Below are 20755 nucleotides of genomic sequence, written 5' to 3'. Positions count from 1 at the left end.
CCCAAACTGCTACAGACCTATATCTATGCTACCCTGCCTTTCTAAGGTCTTAGAAAGCCAAGTTAACAAACAGATTACCGACCATTTCGAATCCCACCGTACCTTCTCCGCTATGCAATCTGGTTTCAGAGCTGGTCATGGGTGCACCTCAGCCACCCTCAAGGTCCTAAACAATATCATAACCGCCATCGATAAGACATTACTGTGAAGCCGTATTCATCAACCTGGCTAAGGATTTCGACTCTGTCAATCACAACATTCTTATTGGCAGACTCAACAGCCTTGGTTTCTCAAATGATTGCCTCGCCTGGTTTACCAACTACTTCTCTGATAGAGTTCAGTGTGTCAAATCGGAGGGCCTGTTGTCCGGACCTCTGGCAGTCTCTATGGGGTTGCCACAGGGTTCAATTCTCGGGCCGACTCTCTTCTCTGTATACATCAATGATGTCGCTCTTGCTGCTGGTGATTCTCTGATCTACCTCTACGCAGACGACACCATTCTGTACACCTCTGGCCCTTCTTTGGACATTGTGTTAACTAACCTCCAGATGAGCTTCAATGCCATACAACTCTCCTTCCGTGGCCTCCAACTGCTCTTAAATGCAAGTAAAACTAAATGCATGCTCTTCAACCGATCGCTGCCCACACCTGGCCGCCCGTCCAGCATCACTACTCTGGACGGCTCTGACTTAGAATATGTGGACAACTACAAATACCTAGGTGTCTGGTTAGACTGTAAACTCTCCTTCCAGACTCACATTAAACATCTCCAATCCAAAATTAAATCTAGAATTGGCTTCCTATTCCGCAACAAAGCATCCTTCACTCATGCTGCAAAACATACCCTCGTAAAATTGACTATCCTACCGATCCTCGACTTCTGCGATGTAATTTACAAAATAGCCTCCAACACTCTACTCAACAAATTGGATGCAGTCTATCACAGTGCCATCCGTTTTGTCACCAAAGCCCCATATACTACCCACCACTGCGACCTGTACGCTCTCGTTGGCTGGCCCTCGCTTCATACTCGTCGCCAAAGACACTGGCTCCAGGTCATCTACAAGTCTCTGCTAGGTAAAGCTCGCCTTATCTCAGCTCACTGGTCACCATAGCAGCACCCACCCGTAGCACGCGCTCCAGCAGGTATATCTCACTGGACACCCCCAAAGCCAATTCTTCCTTCGGCCGCCTCTCCTTCCAGTTCTCTGCTGCCAATGACTGGAGCGAACTGCAAAAATCACTAAAGCTGGAGACTCTTACCTCCCTCACTAGCTTTAAGCACCAGCTGTCAGAGCAGCTCACAGATCACTGCACCTGTACATAGCTCATTTGTAAATAGCCCATCCAATCTACCTCATCCCCATACTGTATTTATTTATTTATCTTGCTCCTTTGCACCCCAGTATCTCTACTTGCAACATTCATCTTCTGCACATTCTACCATTTGAGTGTTTAATTGCTATATTGTTTTTACTTCGCCACCACAGCCTATTTATTGCCTTACCTCTCTTATCCTACCTCATTTGCACAGGCTGTATATAGATTTTTCTACTGTATTATTGATTGTATGTTAGTTTATTCCATGTGTAACTCTGTGTTGTTGTATGTGTCGAACTGCTTTGCTTTATCTTGGCCAGGTCGCAGTTGCAAATGAGAACCTGTTCTCAACTACCCTACCTGGTTAAATAAAGGTGAAATATAAAAAGGTGAAAAATAAAAAATACCTGGTCATGCTGGATCACAGAAATACCCCATCACAAGGAACAAATAGCAGCCCTGCAATGGTGCTCATGGGAAGACGTACAAAGACACTACTTATAATGAGTGAAAATCAGGACAGCAGGAAGGGGCAGAATAGAGGAGGCTATTGTTACAAGATTACGGGTAGGACACAGCCAGTTGAGTAAGACTTTAAATGTGATAGGAAATAATCCGACAGGAAAGTGTGATTATTGCCAGGAAACAGAGACAGTGGATCATATATTGATACAGTAGCTTGTGGGTGCTTTATATGCACCACAGTCAGTTATGATTGCATGTCAACTTATATTTACTAAATAATTATTAATATATGCCTACTGTATGATAGCAAGCGAACTAATGTTTGCCTGCCTAGCTACTTCTGAAGAAGGCAAACGTTTGACAATTTCCAAAAGCTCACCAAACAAAAACATAATTACTTTTAGGAGATGTGTTTGTACATTAGTAGCAAAATGTCTAACCTATTTACATTCGTTTTTACTTACACTTGTATTTTCACTCCAAAATGATATTGAGGTTTTAAGTTTCGGCGGACTTTTCTTAGCAGATGTACAATCGTCGCGAATTGAATTATGGGGCGTTTCAGGCCCCGAAGTGACACTCGCAAACTCCATTAAAAACAAGGGCTGAGGGCCTTGCAAACTTCCCTTGCTTGGCTAATCATTTGGACCGACGATAAATATGACCGCGGGGATTCCCCCAAGGGCATAGGGCTGTCTACTTTGAGTTTGAAACGCAGCCATTGGGGCTGTCTACTTTGAGTTTGAAACGCAGCCATAGGTTCAAATATGTTGTTATATTTTTTTAATAGAAACGGGTTTGAGTTAGGATTTTGTTTTTAAAAATCTCTGGCCCACACTCCAGTACATTAGGTGGCGGTAATGCATCATAATGTTGGATGCCAACAGCCGATAAACCCCAACGAAGAAGAAAAATAACATTGTGTGGGTCTTAATATTTTGAACCCACTCTAGCCAATCAGAGCGGAACATGTGAAACGCTATTGCCGTTTAAAAGATGTGCGGAAAAATATTTCAGGGAAACGTAGTCTGCAAGCAATGTAGCTAGCTAAGGCAATTCAGATTATATAAAAACAAGAGAATAGCTATGTATTCAGGTAAATGCTAGAATATAGATTTAGGCATACGGTAATATACATTAGTTATGGTTCGCTAGCTATGAGAATTGTTATTTAGCTAACGTTAGATGATTTCGAACGTGGGCTAGCCACACGAGAATGATCGCGCCTAGCTGGGTCGATTCTGCTGGGACTGGATAATTGGCAGTGACTCGGCGGTTGCTTTTGGTCGACCTAGCTAGTTGCAGGTTACGTGTAGAATGATTTGGTATGTCAAGTTAGCTAGATTGTTTTGAATGAGAAGGGCATACGCAAAGAATTGTTGGCGATTTAAAAGGAAGGGGACGTGGGCTACGATAACTAATTTAGATGTTATGCTGACGCGTTAGATTCAAGAGGGATAATAGTAGCTAAGCATAGACCTGCAAGTTGGCTAAGTTGGTACAGTATATGTTGAAAGTTTAAGAAGGCACAGTGAAAGTAATTTGTAAAGTGAAAGATGAAGGTAATGGAAAGAAATGTGATGCGTCTGGCTATTGTGCAACACCTTCGTACTGCTTATGGGATAAAGACTAAGAATTGGAACAAAAACAAAGCACGCACCAGCTGCAAGTTGACAGCTAACAACAAGGTAACGTTAACTACGTCTATTTTTGTTTAGCTTACAAGCTAGATAAACACTCAAATGCTTAACGTTACTCTTAGACAGAATTGTCAGACTTTGTTTGTAAAACAGTGCCTGAATGAGTCAGTTGGTGGGCTAAGTAGCTAACGTTAGCTAGCTAAAATTCCTTGTTTGCAAACCGAGAAACCCTGTTACGGAAGTGGTTTGTTTTCGTAACAGATTAATGTAATTTAGGCAGCAGGTTAGGATAATTAACGTCTCAGGTTAGGAAAATGGATGGGTTAGCGAAAGTCGCTTCGTAACGAAGTGGCGTGAAAAGAGTCCTTTTGAGAACCATTCTGGCTGACTAGCTAATTTGCATTCTGTCATTGTAATTCACGTTCATTGTTGGATTAGTCTGTCCGTCTGAATTGTGTTGGTGGTTCGTAACTAGCTAGTTAAGTGCATCAAGATGGCCACCATTCTTCCTGTACCCAAGAAGGCAAAGAAAACTGAACTAAATGACTACAGCCCAATAGCACTCACTTCTGTCATCATGAAGTGCATTGAGAGACTAGTCAAGGATCATATCACCTCCACCTTACTGGCCACCCTAGACCCACTTCAGTTTGCATACCGCAGGTCTACAGACGATGCAATCGCCATCACACTGCCTTATCCCATCTGGACAAGAGGAATACCTATGTAAGAATGCTGTTCATAGACTAGAGCTCAACATTCAACACCATAGTACCCTCCAAAAGCATTATCAAGCTGGAGGCCCTGGGTCTCAACCCCGCCCTGTGCAATTGGGTCCTGGACTTTCTGAAGGGCTTCCCCCAGGTGGTGAAGGTAGGAAACATTTCTACTTCACTGACCCTCAACACTGGGGTCCAATAAGCGTGCGTGCTTAGCCGCCTCCTGTACTCCAGTTCACCCACAACTGCGTGGCTATGCACGCCTACAAACTCGATGATCAGGTTTGCAGACGACACAACTGTAGTGGGCTTAATTACCAACAACTACAAGACAGCCTAGAGGGAGGAAGTGAGGGCATTCGTAGTGTGGTTTTTGGAGGAAAAAAACTCACTCAACATCAACAAAACACAGGATAAGATCGTGGACTATCCACATTGAATGGACAGCGGTGGAGAAGGTGGAAAGCTTCAAGTTCCTTTGTGTACACGTCACAGACAAACTGAAGGCGCAACAGCACCTCTTCAACCTCAGGAGGCTGAAGAAATGTGGCTTTTCACCCAACAGCCTGACATACTTTTACAGATGCACAATCGAGAGCATCCTGTCACGCTTTATCACAGCCTGGTACGGCAACTGCACCACCCTCAACCGCAAGGCTCTCCAGAGGGTGGTGTGGTCTGCACAACGCATCACCGGCGGTAAACTACCTGCCCTCCATGACACCTACAGCACTCAATGTCACAGTTAGGCCAAAAAGATCATCAAGGACAACAACCACCCGAGCCACTGCCTGTTCACGCCGCTATCATCCATAAGGCGAGGTCAGTACAGGTGCATCAAAGCTGGGACCAAGAAGCTGCTTTTCAGTCTCTATCTCAAGGCCACCAGACTGCTAAACAGCAATCACTAACTCAGAGGCTGCTGCATACATTGAGACCCAATCACTGGCCACTTTAAATGAATCATTAGTGACTTTAAACAATGCCACTTTAAATAATGCCACTTTAATAATGTTTACATATCTTACATTACTCATATTATATGTATATACTGTATTTTATACCATCTTATTGCACCTTGCCTATTCCGCTCATCCATATATTTATATGTACATATTCTCATTCACCCCTTTAGAGTTATGTGTATTAGGTAGTTGTTGGGAAATTGCTAGATTACTTGTTAGATATTACTGCTGTCGGAACTAGAAGTACAAGCATTTCACTACACTCACATTAACATCTGCTAACCATGTGTATGTGACCAATAAAATTTGATTTGAAGTGAATTGTTGCTAATGTTTCAAATGATTGACAATAGTAGACACATTTGGCATACATAATAGTGCAGTGGACTGTTTAATTGGGCTTGGTGATGAGACGGTAGTACATGGCACATGCTTGCCTTTGGCAGTTAGCCTAATTTGATTTAAGGCAGTTGGTTTGGTCCATTTAAACTTGTACTTTCTTTCCATGGGGCAGGTGAAATTTACTGGCTGAAAATGTAGCAAGTAAAAGGCACAGGGCTGTCATTATACTGTAGTAGGCTGTTGTTTTTCAAAAGCACAACTAGGCACCTATTTTCCAGTCTCTCACTAAAATACTTAGCGGAATGTTTGACGCTTGGCAGCCACAACATAGCGCTAGCTTGTATTTTGATCAGGTGATGAGTTACAAACTACTTCCTTTTGGTAGGGGAATGCCTAACTGTTGTAAAACAGCTTTCGGGGCCTTCTGTTAAATGGGGACAAATCCCATGTAAAGACGTGTGCCCTTTCACAGACATTTCCGTGGCGGGAAGTTGGATGGGATACCAAGTCGAAGCGTATTAGTGAGCTTAGGCCTATGTAGGATAATTAAACCAGCTGCCATGCAAAGCCTTCCTTATTGAAATCAAACATAAACTTGTTTTAACATGTTTTCCAGGTGAAAGTGTTTGGTGTACCGCTGGAAAGCCTTCTGCAGTACAGTGTGGAGAATGGGAGTATACCATGGTAAGATAGGTGTTTATCTTAGCTAGAACTTCTAATTTCTAACAAAATATTTTGTCGTCCTTCATTTGTGTGTGTTAGGCCTATTCTCTGTCCTTTTTTAGGCCTAATGTTTCTCCTATCCCCTTGCTCGCCCAGCTTTCTCATAGATGCATGTGCAAGTCTGCTGGAGCATGTGGATACAGAGGGCTTGTTCAGAAAGTCTGGCTCCGTTGTTCGTCTGAAAGCACTCCGGGTGAGTGATGGCTGGAGATTGACCCTGCTGGAGTTGACCTTGCTATGAATAGGAAGGCCCTGGCTGCTGGAATAGTTAAACACAAGGCCGTATTGTTTTTTGTTTTTTTTCTGTGCAGGTGAAGTTGGATAAGGGTGAGAGGTGCCTGTCCACTGCCCTGCCGTGTGATGTGGCTGGCTTGGTCAAGCAGTTCTTTAGGGAGCTACCAGATCCTGTTATGCCTACAGAGCTGCATGATGCCTTCCTCAAGGCCCAGCAGCTGCCCACAGAGGAGGAGAGGACCTATGCCACCCTACTGCTGTCCTGTGTACTGCCTGACCGGAACATGAGCATTCTACGTTACTTTTTTGGCTTCCTCAACAAAGTCTCTCAAAGGTATGATTTCACAAGTTTGTCTCATTAAATAGTATCATTTCACACTGTACCATTTGGACTTGGTCAATCATTCTTTCTCAATCTGGTTTTGCTTTTTCTCTCAGGAGTGGTGTGAATAAGATGGACAGCAGTAACCTGTCTGTGATCCTGGCTCCCAACCTCTTACACGCTGGAGACGGGGCAGACAAGATGAACGCCAGCACAGAGAAACGCCTCAAGCAACAGGCAGCTGTGGTCCACTGCCTTATAGAACACGCTTCAGACTTCGGTAGCAGTTCAAGCTTTGTTATTGTAGTGTCATCAATCAACTGGTGATTGAAAGTTAAAAGGGAATGTTCATAGCAAACAGTATCTAAAATGTGTCTCTGTGTGGTAGGTGTGGTACCTCAGTTCATCATGGAGAAGATTCCAACCATGCTGGGCTGTGAGGCAGGTGTTCTGTCCCCTACTCTTGAGCGACTAGAGGACTTGGACACAAATTCAGGGGCCAAGAGGAGATGCAGGCGCAGTCTAGGGGGTAAGATACCCTGGAAGAACATTGCCCGTAGAATTTGTATTTTTTCCAGCATTGGGTCGTCTTTGAAGTTATATTAAATGATCCAATGTTATAGGCTTATTCTTCCTCTGTAAATCTCCATTGAATTTCAAGATATGGAATGGTTTTTGCATTGCAGATATGGTCAATGGAGCTCTGAATAAGTTAAAAACAAATAGAACGCCCACAAATACTCCCCAGTCTGACAGATATGGTAGGTACCACGGTTAGGTTTCGCCTCCTGCCGTCGAATGAGAGCGTCAATGCCCCATAGCTCTGACGCATTCATTTAATCCAGCCTGCAACAAGGAATCAGCTGCTTGTCTTTCACAGAAATGCAACTCTTAATTTTTTAAAGATTTTTTTTCATTTGCGCTTATGTAGTGAATGAGTAGTAACACTGTCTTGTCATTTTTTTTCTTGCTATTACATTAATGATTTGATGCCTGCCCAAATTGTCTTGCCTACTCTGTCTGTGTGCTTGTTTTTGGCTTTAATTTTATCAATCGATGCTAATCAAGAATTTTAGCGAATTATTTCAGCTGTTCTGAATATTTATGTGGGAGACTGACCTAATAGTGAATTCACTCTTGTGAATTTTTTTTCCTTTTCTTCCCCCCCAGTCTTTTCTTCTGCAACTCCTGTGATAATTACTCCCAGCTCCAAGAGAGAAATTCCTTTGGAATCTGGTCATAGTTATGGATTCTCCAACAAGAAACGGAGATCCATCAAAAAGAACCTTGGTTTAGAATTATTTCCTAATACTCTGTTCGGTGGAAGCTCCACTCCTGGACCAGGTAACTCCACAATGACTCACAGCCGTATTTAATCAAAGTTTTTATTTTTTACTAAAAAGTATTCATGTGCATTGAGTGTGTTGCTCCTGTTTTTCAGGATACCTTGACCCAAGTGCCTCAAAAACCCTCGACTCCTCCCATAATGCTTTGGCCTTAGTTGGGAGGTCCAGCGGGCAGTCTGCCAGGTCTGCAAGGAGAAAGAGCAAACGACTGAGTCACCGACATTTTGTCGACAGGTACATACATCATGTGGTTTCTCAAAGGCTATTTCCTGATCCTATGTGGAATTGAAAATGCACCCTGTTCATGTACTGCTCAAGCAGATGACAACTTAATGTCTAAGCTGATAACGATCTCAAACACACCAACCTTTTCATGTCACACTCTGTTGCATCGGAGGAGAGGCCTTCTTATTAAATGTTTATATTGTATAATATTTATAACTTGACAATGGTTGAAACAGTATGTTCTTGTCTGTTTTTCAGAGTAGAGTCGGGGAAGGCTGGTTGCTTCTCTCCCAAGGTCGCCAAGAAAGAAAATGTTCGCAAGTCCCTGCGTCTACGCTTCAGCCTGGGCAAGAGCAGCAGAGACCCTGTAAGTGTAGATACCCATGTATGACCTCACACTGATTATCTGCCCCTCAAATGGGAGGAAAAGACTGCTCTCAATCCCAGCCTTGACGATGACACCCCCCCCTAGCTAATTTACTAATTGTATTAATCAGAATAAATCATCTACATTTATGCATGGGGTGCAATTGTAAGGTACAATTTTGCACAGTAGCACTTATTTCTAATCTTTTTAGGTTTTCTTTTTTGGCTGTTGGGCATATGTTTACTTTCAATAATGCATGCTCAGTTAATAAATTGACTGGAGCCCATTTTGAGGTTGTGAGCTTCTACTTTAAATCAAACGTTCTTGTTTTCAAGGCGAGAATTCTGTTATTTCTGCATGACTGTTCTGTAACATTTGATGGAATGTTTATACTGATAAACTAGTGAACCAAGATGTTTATATTCTAGGATCTGAAATATTTAATATAAGTGAAATCTAACATTTTAAGACTTTAAAAATATTTAATATTAACCAAATATTATATTTACCTAAACTGAACTGTAACTTGGTTTATGCATGGGTCACTTTATAATGCACATACTGATGTATATTTGCAATTTAATAAAACAATATTGACCAACACTAATTTCATCTGAGTAACTTTTTACCATACACCGAAGACCCTTAAATTATGATGCATCAGATTTTCAAATAAACTTTATTTGTCACGTGCCGAATACAACAAGTATAGTCTTTACTGTGAAATGCTTACTTACAAGCCCTTAACCAACAGTGCAGTTCAAGAAGAGTTAAGAAAATATTTCACATAACTTAAAAAGGTTTTAGTGTAAGGCAACATTATATGATTGACTAAAAAGTATATGGCTCCATCCCAACAATGTAATTTCTTATTCCATGCTGGCGATTCAGAGAGAGGGTTCAGAGTTCATTGGTTGGCGACTTGCCACTCCAGAGAGCACCACCAGTTTTTGCTTCACCAAAGATGCCAAATTTAGCCCTACTGTTTTGCAAAACAAGAGTGCCTCAAAGGGTGAGTCCCTTTTTTTAAAACTTACTAACATTATTTATAATGTACTTTCATAATTTGTGCTAAAGTAATGCATGAAATGGATCAGTGTTTGTTGTCCCTTGTGGGAAGTGATGTCTGCTAATGCCCACTGCTCCACAGGCTCCAAGTTTTACAGTAAGTCAGAGGACAACCTGCTAACCCCCCAGTGTGACGGCAGTGCCCTCCGGACGTCTTGGAGTGGGGAGACCCCTGATGAGGGCCATGTCTTCAGCGGAGGCTCCTTCACTGACACCCCCATTAACATGTGTCTGAAGAACAACTACTGCTCTGAGCCTGCCATCGTGGTGGCCAAGCCCCCCATGGTGGCCAGCTTCCCCTTCCCCTCCAGAGCTGAGAGCCTCGAGAGTGAGAGCTCATTCAGCCAGACTCTGACCAGGCCCACCCTGCTCAAGATTAAAAGAGCCTTCACTGAGTCCGGCAGCGACCTACAGGGAGTACTGAGGGACGACAGTGCCCCATCTGAAGGGGGCAAGGCAACACAGCCTGAGAACACTCAAACCGATTCAACAGATTCAACTCCTTCTGAATCTTCTACACTCAAATGTGTGTCACCAAACAAAGAGCGTTCTGGCATGCCAACTCCTTGGAGGCATCTGGCTGATGACCAGAACATCACATTTGGTCAGATTGAGTTTGTTCCTCTGTCTCCCTTGTATATAGATAGTGCCCTGTTTGAAGTGGAAGGATGTGGCAGTCTGTCAGAGAAGGCCTGTGACTGGTCGCTGTATGCTGGTGACAGGTCTGTGGCGGGAGAGGCAGATACTGTGGCTGAGCAGGTGAACTGCAGCAAGCTGATCGATGCCCTGGACATCCAGAGCCCTGCTCACTTCACACGCAGCATTGCTGCTGGGGTCCAGTCCACTCCATACAGAGCTTCAGGGCTGGAGTACTTTCAGGAGCTCAAGACCCCTCTTCCCCCTGTGGGTACAGTGCCTGTAATGGTACATGTAGATGAGGCTGTGGCATCCACAGAACCCAGTGCCCACCCCCAGAGGCAGGAACAGCAGCCAGTGGAGCTGCCTTCCCCAGGCACCCTGGAGACCCGCAGGCTAAGGGTGGTAGACCACATCCAGCGCTTCAACAAGCTCACCCTGTGTTCACCCAAATCACAGGCCAAAGCAGTCAGGTCCCCCCTCAAGTTCCAGCGTACTCCTGTGCGCCAGTCTATCCGCAGGATCAACTCCTTGCTGGGGAACAGGTGGCCTGTACCGGCTGGTATCACCTCCTCCAGCCAGGTAACCGCCATCCCTGTGGGAGGGGCTGTCAGCCTGGAGAGTGGCCTGTCTGCTGGGGCTCAGCGCCAGCCTCACCAGGGCCAGGCAGACGACCAGAGAGGCCCCACACTTGACATGGTCCGCTCCACAAAAACCTGTCCTCCTCCAGTCCCACCCAAGAAGCCAGCCAGCATCGCCCGCAAACCCAGGAATTACACTCTAAGTGACGTGACCAACAAGGTACAACTGAAGGCCAAAGGTGACACACCCGTTAAAGACCCAGGAGGTGAAGGTGGGAGGTCTGTGGTACAGCAGGTGGCTGAGAAGGATATGTGTTACTACAGAGGCTCCCCCAGGAACCCCCTCAGCGAGGGCAGACTGCTGTCAGCCACCAAGCCCATAGACCTCTAGTCTAGTAGAACTCACCCTTCACTATGCAGGTCTCCCTATCTGGATATATACTGTCTCATAGTATGGCTTCAAAACATTCCTGCAATTTTTATGTCTTCAGTTGTTTTCAGGGATTTAATTTATTTTACTTCTTAGATACTGTTCTTTGAGTGCTTGGGGTGACTGATCTGTTGCACTGCCTTAGTAGTTTACTCTGTTGGTAAAATAGTTTTGCACATGCATATCAGTGTAAAGGAATGTGTATTTTTGAAGGTGTTTGTAGTCTGTTAGACTAGTGTGAAAGGCAATTGCTGAACGGTTGGGTGTATGGCGTGAAGTTTTTAGAGTTAAAGGACAAAACCACTTTATAACCAGTTATTATGCTGTTAGTATATGCCCCACCATAAGATCTGATACTAATTTTTGTCTGTCATACTGCGCGATTACTAGTTTTTGTCATTTAAGCTTCTGCATTGCCCACATCTACAGTATACTACAATTCCCAGGGTGCGTTTCACCTATCAGGATGCAATGCTCCGTCCAGTCGGCAGTTAGCTTTACAAGCTTCATCTGAGTGCATTTCATATTATAATGCTTGCATGTATATCATGCTGAATATATGTTCATCCCACCTTCACCAATCAACTGCATTACACTCAAATAATATAATTTAGATGCTAACAAATGCTAAGCATACGTTACTGTATCTGATGGTTAGCTAGCATTCTAGCTAGCCTGACTGCTACATCCAAAATAGGTTTTTGCAACAATAACAACTGAGTTTAATCTTAGCTACTGTCTTAAACAACAGTCCAACATGTAGGCCTGTTAGAACACATTTATTATGACATTTACAGGCAAATCACTATGGAATCCTAGTCTCATTTAATGTATATTTTGTGCTGACATTAGCAATGCTAGCTAAGTACCTAACCCTGTTGCATTGGAAGTAGTGTGATCAACAATAGCTGCCAAATACAGCCTTAGCAACCATCCAACAATATTAGGCCTATTGGGAACTAATGAGAATATAGGCTATTTGGAGCTGCAACTTTGTTGATGGTGGGAGTGGTTTTGCCAAATGGAATCATGGCAATTTGAGCCTTGAACAACAGAAACGCATTGATGTAAACTAGCTATACATATCATTCTATAGGTTTTTGAGCGTCTATTTATTTACAGATATTAGACGAAGACAACCGAGCAACATATGATCAGAACTAGATGGGTTACATCGATAGCTGAAAATTACTGTCCATTTATTTTATTAGTCATTTCAGGGATCCTACTTGAAAACAATTTCTGGTTTTGCGCATCACTAAACAGTCAATATACATGAAATCATAAAGTTACACAAACTATGTTTGTTATAACTGTTTGGCTACATGACCATCCTTCAAGAAGAAATTGGCCGGATGCTGAGTCGAGCCAAACAGTCAATATACATGAAATCATAAAGTTACACAAACTATGTAAGACATCACTAAATACTTCATAACAACCCAGATGTTGAAAGTGGCGGAGTTGCCCATTAAGATTTTATTTTTGCTTTTATTTATTTTTTGATTGCGGTCCTAATTTGGTAAAGGTCTACGAAACTATTTCCCTACTTTTATTTTCTATAATTAAGGGCTATTTTTTACTATGTTAATTTGCTTTGGATTAAACATGTTAACTGACCAATACACCTTTGGGGGAAATTTATGAATAAAACTTGTCAAGCAGTATTTATTTAAAGCACCTCTGCATTGCAGTCTGACCATTTCAAAACTTGTCATTTTTGTTAAATAGAAAAATCCAAACATTAAAAATGTTTTTCTTAACTTGGGAACAATTCATAATACTGTCTGCACACATGCTGTTTACGACATTATTTAGGGCAGAGTTCCCCAACTGGCGGATTTTAAAAGACAAAAAAAAAACTAAATCCGTTCCAAGTGATTAGAAGTTTTGGAAATCTGTTCCAAAGTATTCCCATGCATAATAGAGAGATGTGATCATGTAAATAATGAAAGAAAGGTTTGACATGATTGTTTTAGTCAAATGTTATAACTGTTTGGCTACATGACCATCCTTCAAGAAGAAATTGGCCGGATGCTGAGTCGAGCCAATCACCTCTGGTAATTGCAATTTACTTCCAGAAGGGGGTGTACTAAAATCACTTGTTGGAGCAGCTGCAATGTATACTGAACAAAAATATAAATGCAACATGCAATAATTTTCAAAGATTTTACTGAGTTATGTTCATATAAGGAAATTGGTCAATTGAAATAAATGAATTGGACCCTAATCTATCGATCTGGATAGGATACCTTGAAATGCTGTTTAATCAGCTTCTTCATATGCCACACCTGTCAGGTGGATGGATTATCTTGGCAAAGGAGAAATGATCACTAACAGGGATGTGAACAAATATGACAAAAGCTTTTTGTGCATATGGAACATTTCTGGGATCTTTTTATTTCAGCTCATGGAACATGGGAACAAGACTTTTCATGTTGCGCTTTTTGTTCAGTATACATTTTGGAGTATATAAAAATGGTGGAACAATAATTTGGACCACAATATGCTATGAAAGTGATTATGTGGTGGCATCAGGTGATCATTCCAGTCATTTGATAATGCCATTAGTAAAACATCTGTTCATTTGGCGGTTCTGCATTGGTTATCCCTGTCAGGTATTGTTGCTATATTGCTATGTGCACATGTAGAAAAATATCCCTGGTGCTTGAACTGAGTAAACATTAACAATAGTGCAAAACCCAAACTGCACACTGCAGTAGAAAATCAAACCCAATGACCAGTCCCTATCATAGCGTATTGCTTTCTAAATAGACATATAGACAAAAAAAACAATTGGAGCATTGACCCTTACCCTAAGAAAGGTAGAATGAACATTACTGAGCGATAGACGGTGAAGAGCTGCGAGAGACGCATTGCCATCTCTAGTTTGTTAGCCAACATGAATTGCTTAGAAAAAAAGAGAGTATATTCAAATTCATAAGATTTTTTTAAAAACTAGACATCTGTTTTGTGACACAACTGCACATTTTAGAGTGGCCTTTTATTGTCCCCAGCACAAGGTGCACCTGTGTAACGATCATGCTGTTTAATCAGCTTCTTGATATGCCACACCTGTCAGGTGGCTGGATTATCTTGGCAAATGAGAAATGCTCACTAACAGGGATGTAAACAAATTTGTGCACAAAATTTGAGAGAAATGTGATTTTTGTGCATGTGGAACATTTCTGGGATCTTTTATTTCAGCTCATGAAACATGGGACCAACACTTTACATATTGCGTTTATATTTTTGTTCAGTGTAGCAGCACTACTGTATTTCATATGAGATTTATATGTGATTTATGTGACTGCTTAATCCAGCAGATGGTGCCCTGTCTGTCTTTTTGAGAATGTCTGTGCCACAAGCTGACACTACTCTCACCTACAAGGGAAAGAGAGCTTGTGAAGGCATATCACTATTGATCCATAGGAATGTAACAAAATTTGGATAACAAAATTTGATCAACATGATATCACTAATTCCTCTTAGTTGAATCAAATGCTTGTCTGATAACCTCAGGCAAATGACCTTACCACTGCACACCTTTAGCACTGGTAATGGAGTATTCATGAGGACATCAATAAATAAACTATAGTTGTTATTGAGGTGTTTAGACCTCAAACATTATAGACAGAGGGAGGGGATATGTGGATATGCTTGAATACTGCGCAATGGTCACTATCTGGAATAAAAATCCTGGATGTAGTGCATATGATGTCCCTAACGACCCACTACACACATCAGCTATGTGGTAATGGAGTATGGATGTTTGTTATCCTATTAAAAATATACATTTGTAGATTGTTTTATTATTTAGGTTAAAAGGGGAGACCATTTTTCACCAGAGTTTAGATTAGCAGTAGGCTATCAAGCCATGATGGCGTGTTAAATCTGAAAATAATAATTGCGCACAATGCATCCTGACGAGGTCTGTCAACTAATTGAATTGATTCAGCAATAGGAATACCATCACATTGCTGGCACGTCAATTAATTGCCTTCACACCTCACTCACCACAGTCCTGTGCACAACCGTAATGTGCGCTGCATGTCTTTTTGTTTGAAAGCCCCTTATATTATCATGGCTTTGCATTATGTTGACGTTGCTGCGAATATTGGCCGCCAACCATGTGTTGCGCAGATGGGGCCAGTAGACCTACAAATAATGCAGGACTCTGACGAGCAACAGAGTGGAAAGACTCAGGATTACGGTTATAACTGCAAACATGGCCTAATCAACAAATCCACTCCTTTCAGAACTCAACATATCCTGTGCAGACCTTCAGCATAGGCGCTGTGCGAGTCATTTGGCACACGGGTGTGGATATGTATGCCTCAGGAAAAACGCCTGACTACCGAATATGAAGTAAAGTTGCCTAAACTAATCAAAGGTGTAGATTACTGTGACTGGTTTATCCGATAGAAAAACATATTTGTTTTATTTTTATATTCTAAGATGCATAGCTAGCAGCTTATTTGCCAAGGTGAAATATGGATCGTTCCTGTCCTAAACAACGTGTAGGCTATAACCTATAGGCCTACTAAAGCTTAAACATAACACATATTGACGCACTGTCTTTGCCCCATAATCAATAAAAGCACTGTTTATGAAACGGTCTTAAAATGTGTAAATGGACGGGAATGAAGTGAGACAAAGGAGTCTATAGGCGGAAATGTCAGGAATAAAATGTGACTTGTCTTGTGGGGCTTATGTTTTCATTTCGAAACAATCAATTTTTGCCGTGGGGTGTGTCGGGCTTTTCTCTAATAGATATTCAAACGCCATGCTCATTTCTCAGCATTTCTTTACAGCACACATGTGTCCATGACAGTTTTTAATGAGAGATTTTTACAACTTTTGGCTGTTTTCTATAAGGCTAAACATACGTCTAATTAAAATCAAACATTTCTCAATTTGGCGAGACAGGTGACAAACACTTCGGTCAGAATTTTTTTTTTTTTAATTTAACCTAACGTTAATGTTTTGTGGCTTATTCGTTTCGCAATCGTAAATATTAGTAGGCCTAATTTATAGCAATTTGGGTCTTTGGCAAAGTAATGCATCCAAATAAAAAAATATAAACAATTATTTTGTATTTCTCCAAATCGGAAACAGGTCACTGAAATTATAATTTCAGGATACAGAACATGATACATTTCGCATTAACATACCCCATACTACCTAGCCTAAAATGCTCATATCATAAAGCCTATGGATTGGGGACAGTTTGAATAATTCAGTAAATACGTTTATTCTATTGAAAAATGAATTTAACTGCAATTTAGTCTTGTGGAACTATGCCTATGCTATGAAATGTGATCAATTTATTCCGAGTCTATCATTTACATCTCATGAATATATTGCCAAAACTAGCTCTGTCATTATAAATTGAATCAATAAATGGTAGCGTGCAATCCAGTTGGGCCACATGCATTGTTAGCCTATTTGTGGTAAAACTTTCTTATAGCCTACAATCCTATCACATGGCACTGTATCAATTGGCATCCCCAAAAGGAATTAATCAAATCAAAGTTTATTGGTCTCATACAGATTTGCAGGTGCACAGAAATGCTGTGTTTCTAGCTCCAACAGTGCAGTAATGCCTGTAAATACAAAACAATAAACACATAATCCAAAAAGTAAAAAATTAAGAAATATCGGAACGAGCAATGTCGGAGTCCGGAATAGTGCATTAACAAAATATTCAGACCCCTTGACTTTTTCCACATTTTGCAACCTTAGTCTTATTTTTATTTTATTTATTTTTATTTCACCTTTATTTAACCAGGTTGGCTAGTTGAGAACAAGTTCTCATTTGCAACTGCGACCTGGCCAAGATAAAGAATAGCAATTCGACACATACAACAACACAGAGTTACACATGGAATAAACAAAACATACAGTCAATAATACAGTAGAAAAAAAGAAAACAAAAAGTCTATATACAGTGAGTGCAAATGAGGTAAGATAAAGGAGTTAAGGCAATAAATAGGCCATGGTGGCAAAGTAATTACAATATAGCAAGTAAACACTGGAATGGTAGATGTGCAGAAGATGAATGTGCAAGTAGAGATACTGGGGTGCAAAGGAGCAAGATAAATAAATAAATTATGAGATAGATAGAGGGATGAGGTAGATAGATGGGCTGTTTACAGATGGGCTATGTACAGGTGCAGTGATCCGTGAGCTGCTCTGACAGCTGGTGCTTAAAGCTAGTGAGGGAGATATGAGTCTCCAGCTTCAGTGATTTTTGCAGTTCGTTCCAGTCATTGGCAGCAGAGAACTGGAAGGAAAGGCGACCAAAGGAGAAATTGGCTTTGGGGGTGACCAGTGAGATATACCTGCTGGAGCGCGTGCTACGGGTGGGTGTTGCGTGCTACGGGTGGGTGGTGACCAGTGAGCTGAGATAAGGCGGGGCTTTACCTAGCAGAGACTTGTAGATAACCTCTAGCCAGTGGGTTTGGCGATGAGTATGAAGCGAGGGCCAGCCAACGAGAGCGTACAGGTCGCAGTGGTGGGTAGTATATGGGGCTTTGGTGACAAAACGGATGGCACTGTGATAGACTGCATCCAATTTGTTGATTAGAGTGTAGGAGGCTATTTTATAGATGACATCGCCATAGTCGAGGATCGGTAGGATGGTAAGTTTTACGAGGGTATGTTTGGCAGCATGAGTGAAGGATGCTTTGTTGCGATATAGGAAGCCGATTCTAGATTTAATTTTGGATTGGAGATGCTTGATGTGAGTCTGGAAGGAGAGTTTACAGTCTAACCAGACACCTAGGTATTTGTAGTTGTCCACATATTCTAAGTCAGAGCCGTCCAGAGTAGTGATGCTGGACGGGCGGGCAGGTGCGGGCAGTGATCGATTGAATAGCATGCATTTAGAGCAGAGCAGTTGGAGGCCACGGAAGGAGAGTTGTATGGCATTGAAGCTCGTCTGGAGGTTAGTTAACACAGTGTCCAAAGAGGTGCCAGAAGTATACAGAATGGTGTCGTCTGCGTAGAGGTGGATCAGAGAATCACCAGCAGCAAGAGCGACATCATTGAGAAGAGAGTCGGAATGGTGTCGTCTGCGTAGAGGTGGATCAGAGAATCACCAGCAGCAAGAGCGACATCATACAGAGAAGAGAGTCGGCCCGAGAATTGAACCCTGTGGCACCCCCATAGAGACTGCCAGAGGTCCGGACAACAGGCCCTCTGATTTGAGACACTGAACTCTATCAGAGAAGTAGTTGGTTAACCAGGCGAGGCAATCATTTGAGAAACCAAGGCTGTCGAGTCTGCCAATAAGAATGTGGTGATTGACAGAGTCGAAAGCCTTGGCCAGGTCGATGAATACGGCTGCACAGTAATGTCTCTTATCGATGGCGGTTATGATGTCGTTTAGGAGCTTGAGAGTGGCTGAGGTGCACCCATGACCAGCTCTGAAACCAGATTGCATAGCGGAGAAGGTACGGTGGGATTCGAAATGATCGGTAATCTGTTTGTTAACTTGACTTTCGAAGACCTTAGAAAGACAGGGTAAGATAGATATAGGTGTGTAGCAGTTTGGGTCTAGAGTGTCACCACCTTTGAAGAGGGGGATGACCGCGGCAGCTTTCCAATCTTTGGGAATCTCAGACGATACGAAAGAGAGGTTGAACAGGCTAGTAATAGGGGTTGCAACAATTTTAGCAGATTTTTATTTCACCTTTATTTAACCAGGTAGGCAAGTTGAGAACAGGTTCTCATTTACAATTGCGACCTGGCCAAGATAAAGCAAAGCAGTTCGACACATACAACAACACAGAGTTACACATGGAGTAAAACAAACATACAGTCAATAATACAGTAGAAAAAAATAAGTAAATACAATGTGAGCAAATGAGGTGAGATAAGGGAGGTAAAGGCAAAAAAAAAGGCCATGGTGGCGAAGTAAATACAATATAGCAAGTAAAACACTGGAATGGTAGATTTGCAGTGGAAGAATGTGCAAAATAAAGATAGAAATAATGGGGTGCAAAGGAGCAAAATAAATAAATACAGTAGGGGGAGAGGTAGTTGTTTGGGCTAAATTATAGATGGGCTATATACAGGTGCAGTAATCTGTGAGCTGCTCTGACAGCTGGTGCTTAAAGCTAGTGAGGGAGATAAGTGTTTCCAGTTTCAGAGATTTTTGTAGTTCATTCCAGTCATTGGCAGCAGAGAACTGGAAGGAGAGGCGGCCAAAGGAACAATTGGTTTTGGGGGTGACCAGAGAGATATACCTGCTGGAGCGTGTGCTACAGGTGGGTGCTGCTATGGTGACCAGCGAGCTGAGATAAGGGGGGACTTTACCTATTTTAGAAAGAGAGGGTCCAGATTGTCTAGCCCGGCTGATTTGTAGGGGTCCAGATTTTGCAGCTCTTTCAGAACATCAGCTATCTGGATTTGGGTGAAGGAGAAATGGTGGGGGCTTTGGCGGGTTGCTGTGGAGGGTGCCGGGCTGTTGACCGGGGTAGGGGTAGCCAGGTGGAAAGCATGGCCAGCCGTAGAAAAATGCTTATTGAAATTCTCTATTATAGTGGATTTATCGGTGGTAACTGTGTTTCCTAGCCTCAGAGCAATGGGCAGCTGGAAGGAAGTGCTCTTATTCTCCATGGACTTTAGTGTCCCAGAACTTTTTTGAGTTTGTACTACAGGATGCAAATTTCTTTTTGAAAAAGCTAGCCTTAGCTTTCCTAACTGCCTGTGTATATTTGTTCCTAACTTCCCTGAAAAGTTGCATATCACGGGGGCTATTCGATGCTAATGCAGAACGCCACAGGATGTTTTTGTGCTGGTCAATGGCAGACAGGTCTGGAGTGAACCAAGAACTATATCTATTCCTAGTTCTACATTTTTTGAATGGGGCATACTTATTTAAGATGGTGAGGAAGGCACTTTTAAAGAATAACCAGGCATCCTCTACTGACGGGATGAGGTCAATGTCATTCCAGGATTCCCCGGCCAGGTCGATTAGAAAGGCCTGCTCGCAGCAGTGTTTTAGGGAGCGTTTGACAGTGATGAGGGGTGGTCGTTTGGTCACAGACCCATTACGGATGCAGGCAATGAGGCAGTGCTCGCTGAGATCTTGATTGAAAACAGCAGAGGTGTATTTGGAGGGCGAGTTGGTTAGGATGATATCTATGAGGGTGCCCGTGTTTATGGATTTGGGGTTGTACCTGGTAGGTTCATTGATAATTTGTGTGAGATTGAGGGCATCAAGCTTAGATTGTAGGATGGCCGGGGTGTTAAGCATGTCCCAGTTTAGGTCACCTAGTAGCACGAGCTCAGAAGAGAGATGGGGGGCAATCAATTCACATATGGTGTCGAGGGCACAGCTGGGGGCAGAGGGTGGTCTATAGC

General features: G+C 42.3%; 1 protein-coding gene across 2 annotated transcripts; it reads left to right on the top strand.

Moving 5' to 3' along the window:
• Positions 1-2768: 2768 nt before the first annotated feature.
• On the top strand, positions 2769-13692 carry LOC120060234 (rho GTPase-activating protein 11A-like). 2 transcript variants are annotated; one of them, XM_039009395.1, is made up of 12 exons: positions 2769-3473; positions 6068-6135; positions 6271-6367; positions 6486-6742; positions 6847-7010; positions 7119-7259; positions 7417-7491; positions 7901-8074; positions 8172-8310; positions 8560-8668; positions 9560-9680; positions 9819-13692. In XM_039009395.1, the coding sequence occupies exons 1-12, from the start codon at positions 3342-3344 to the stop codon at positions 11342-11344; spliced, it is 3003 nt and encodes a 1000-aa protein (XP_038865323.1). In that variant the 5' UTR covers positions 2769-3341; the 3' UTR covers positions 11345-13692. The 2 variants fall into 2 exon arrangements, with proteins under 2 accessions (XP_038865323.1, XP_038865324.1); XM_039009396.1 differs by lacking the exon at positions 7417-7491.
• Positions 13693-20755: the final 7063 nt, after the last annotated feature.

The sequence above is a fragment of the Salvelinus namaycush genome, chromosome 15 (genome assembly GCF_016432855.1).
Source record: "Salvelinus namaycush isolate Seneca chromosome 15, SaNama_1.0, whole genome shotgun sequence".
Taxonomy (NCBI): Eukaryota; Metazoa; Chordata; class Actinopteri; order Salmoniformes; family Salmonidae; genus Salvelinus; species Salvelinus namaycush.
This window is presented reverse-complemented; position numbering and strand designations above follow the sequence as displayed.

Excerpts from the sequence above, each read along its gene's own strand:
- LOC120060234 (XM_039009395.1), top strand. The coding sequence starts at position 3,342 with ATGAAGGTAATGGAAAGAAATGTGATGCGTCTGGCTATTGTGCAACAC. Across the intron at positions 7,260-7,416 it reads ATGCAGGCGCAGTCTAGGGG|ATATGGTCAATGGAGCTCTG; the intron begins GTAAGATACCCT and ends TTTGCATTGCAG. Across the intron at positions 8,311-8,559 it reads CACCGACATTTTGTCGACAG|AGTAGAGTCGGGGAAGGCTG; the intron begins GTACATACATCA and ends TCTGTTTTTCAG.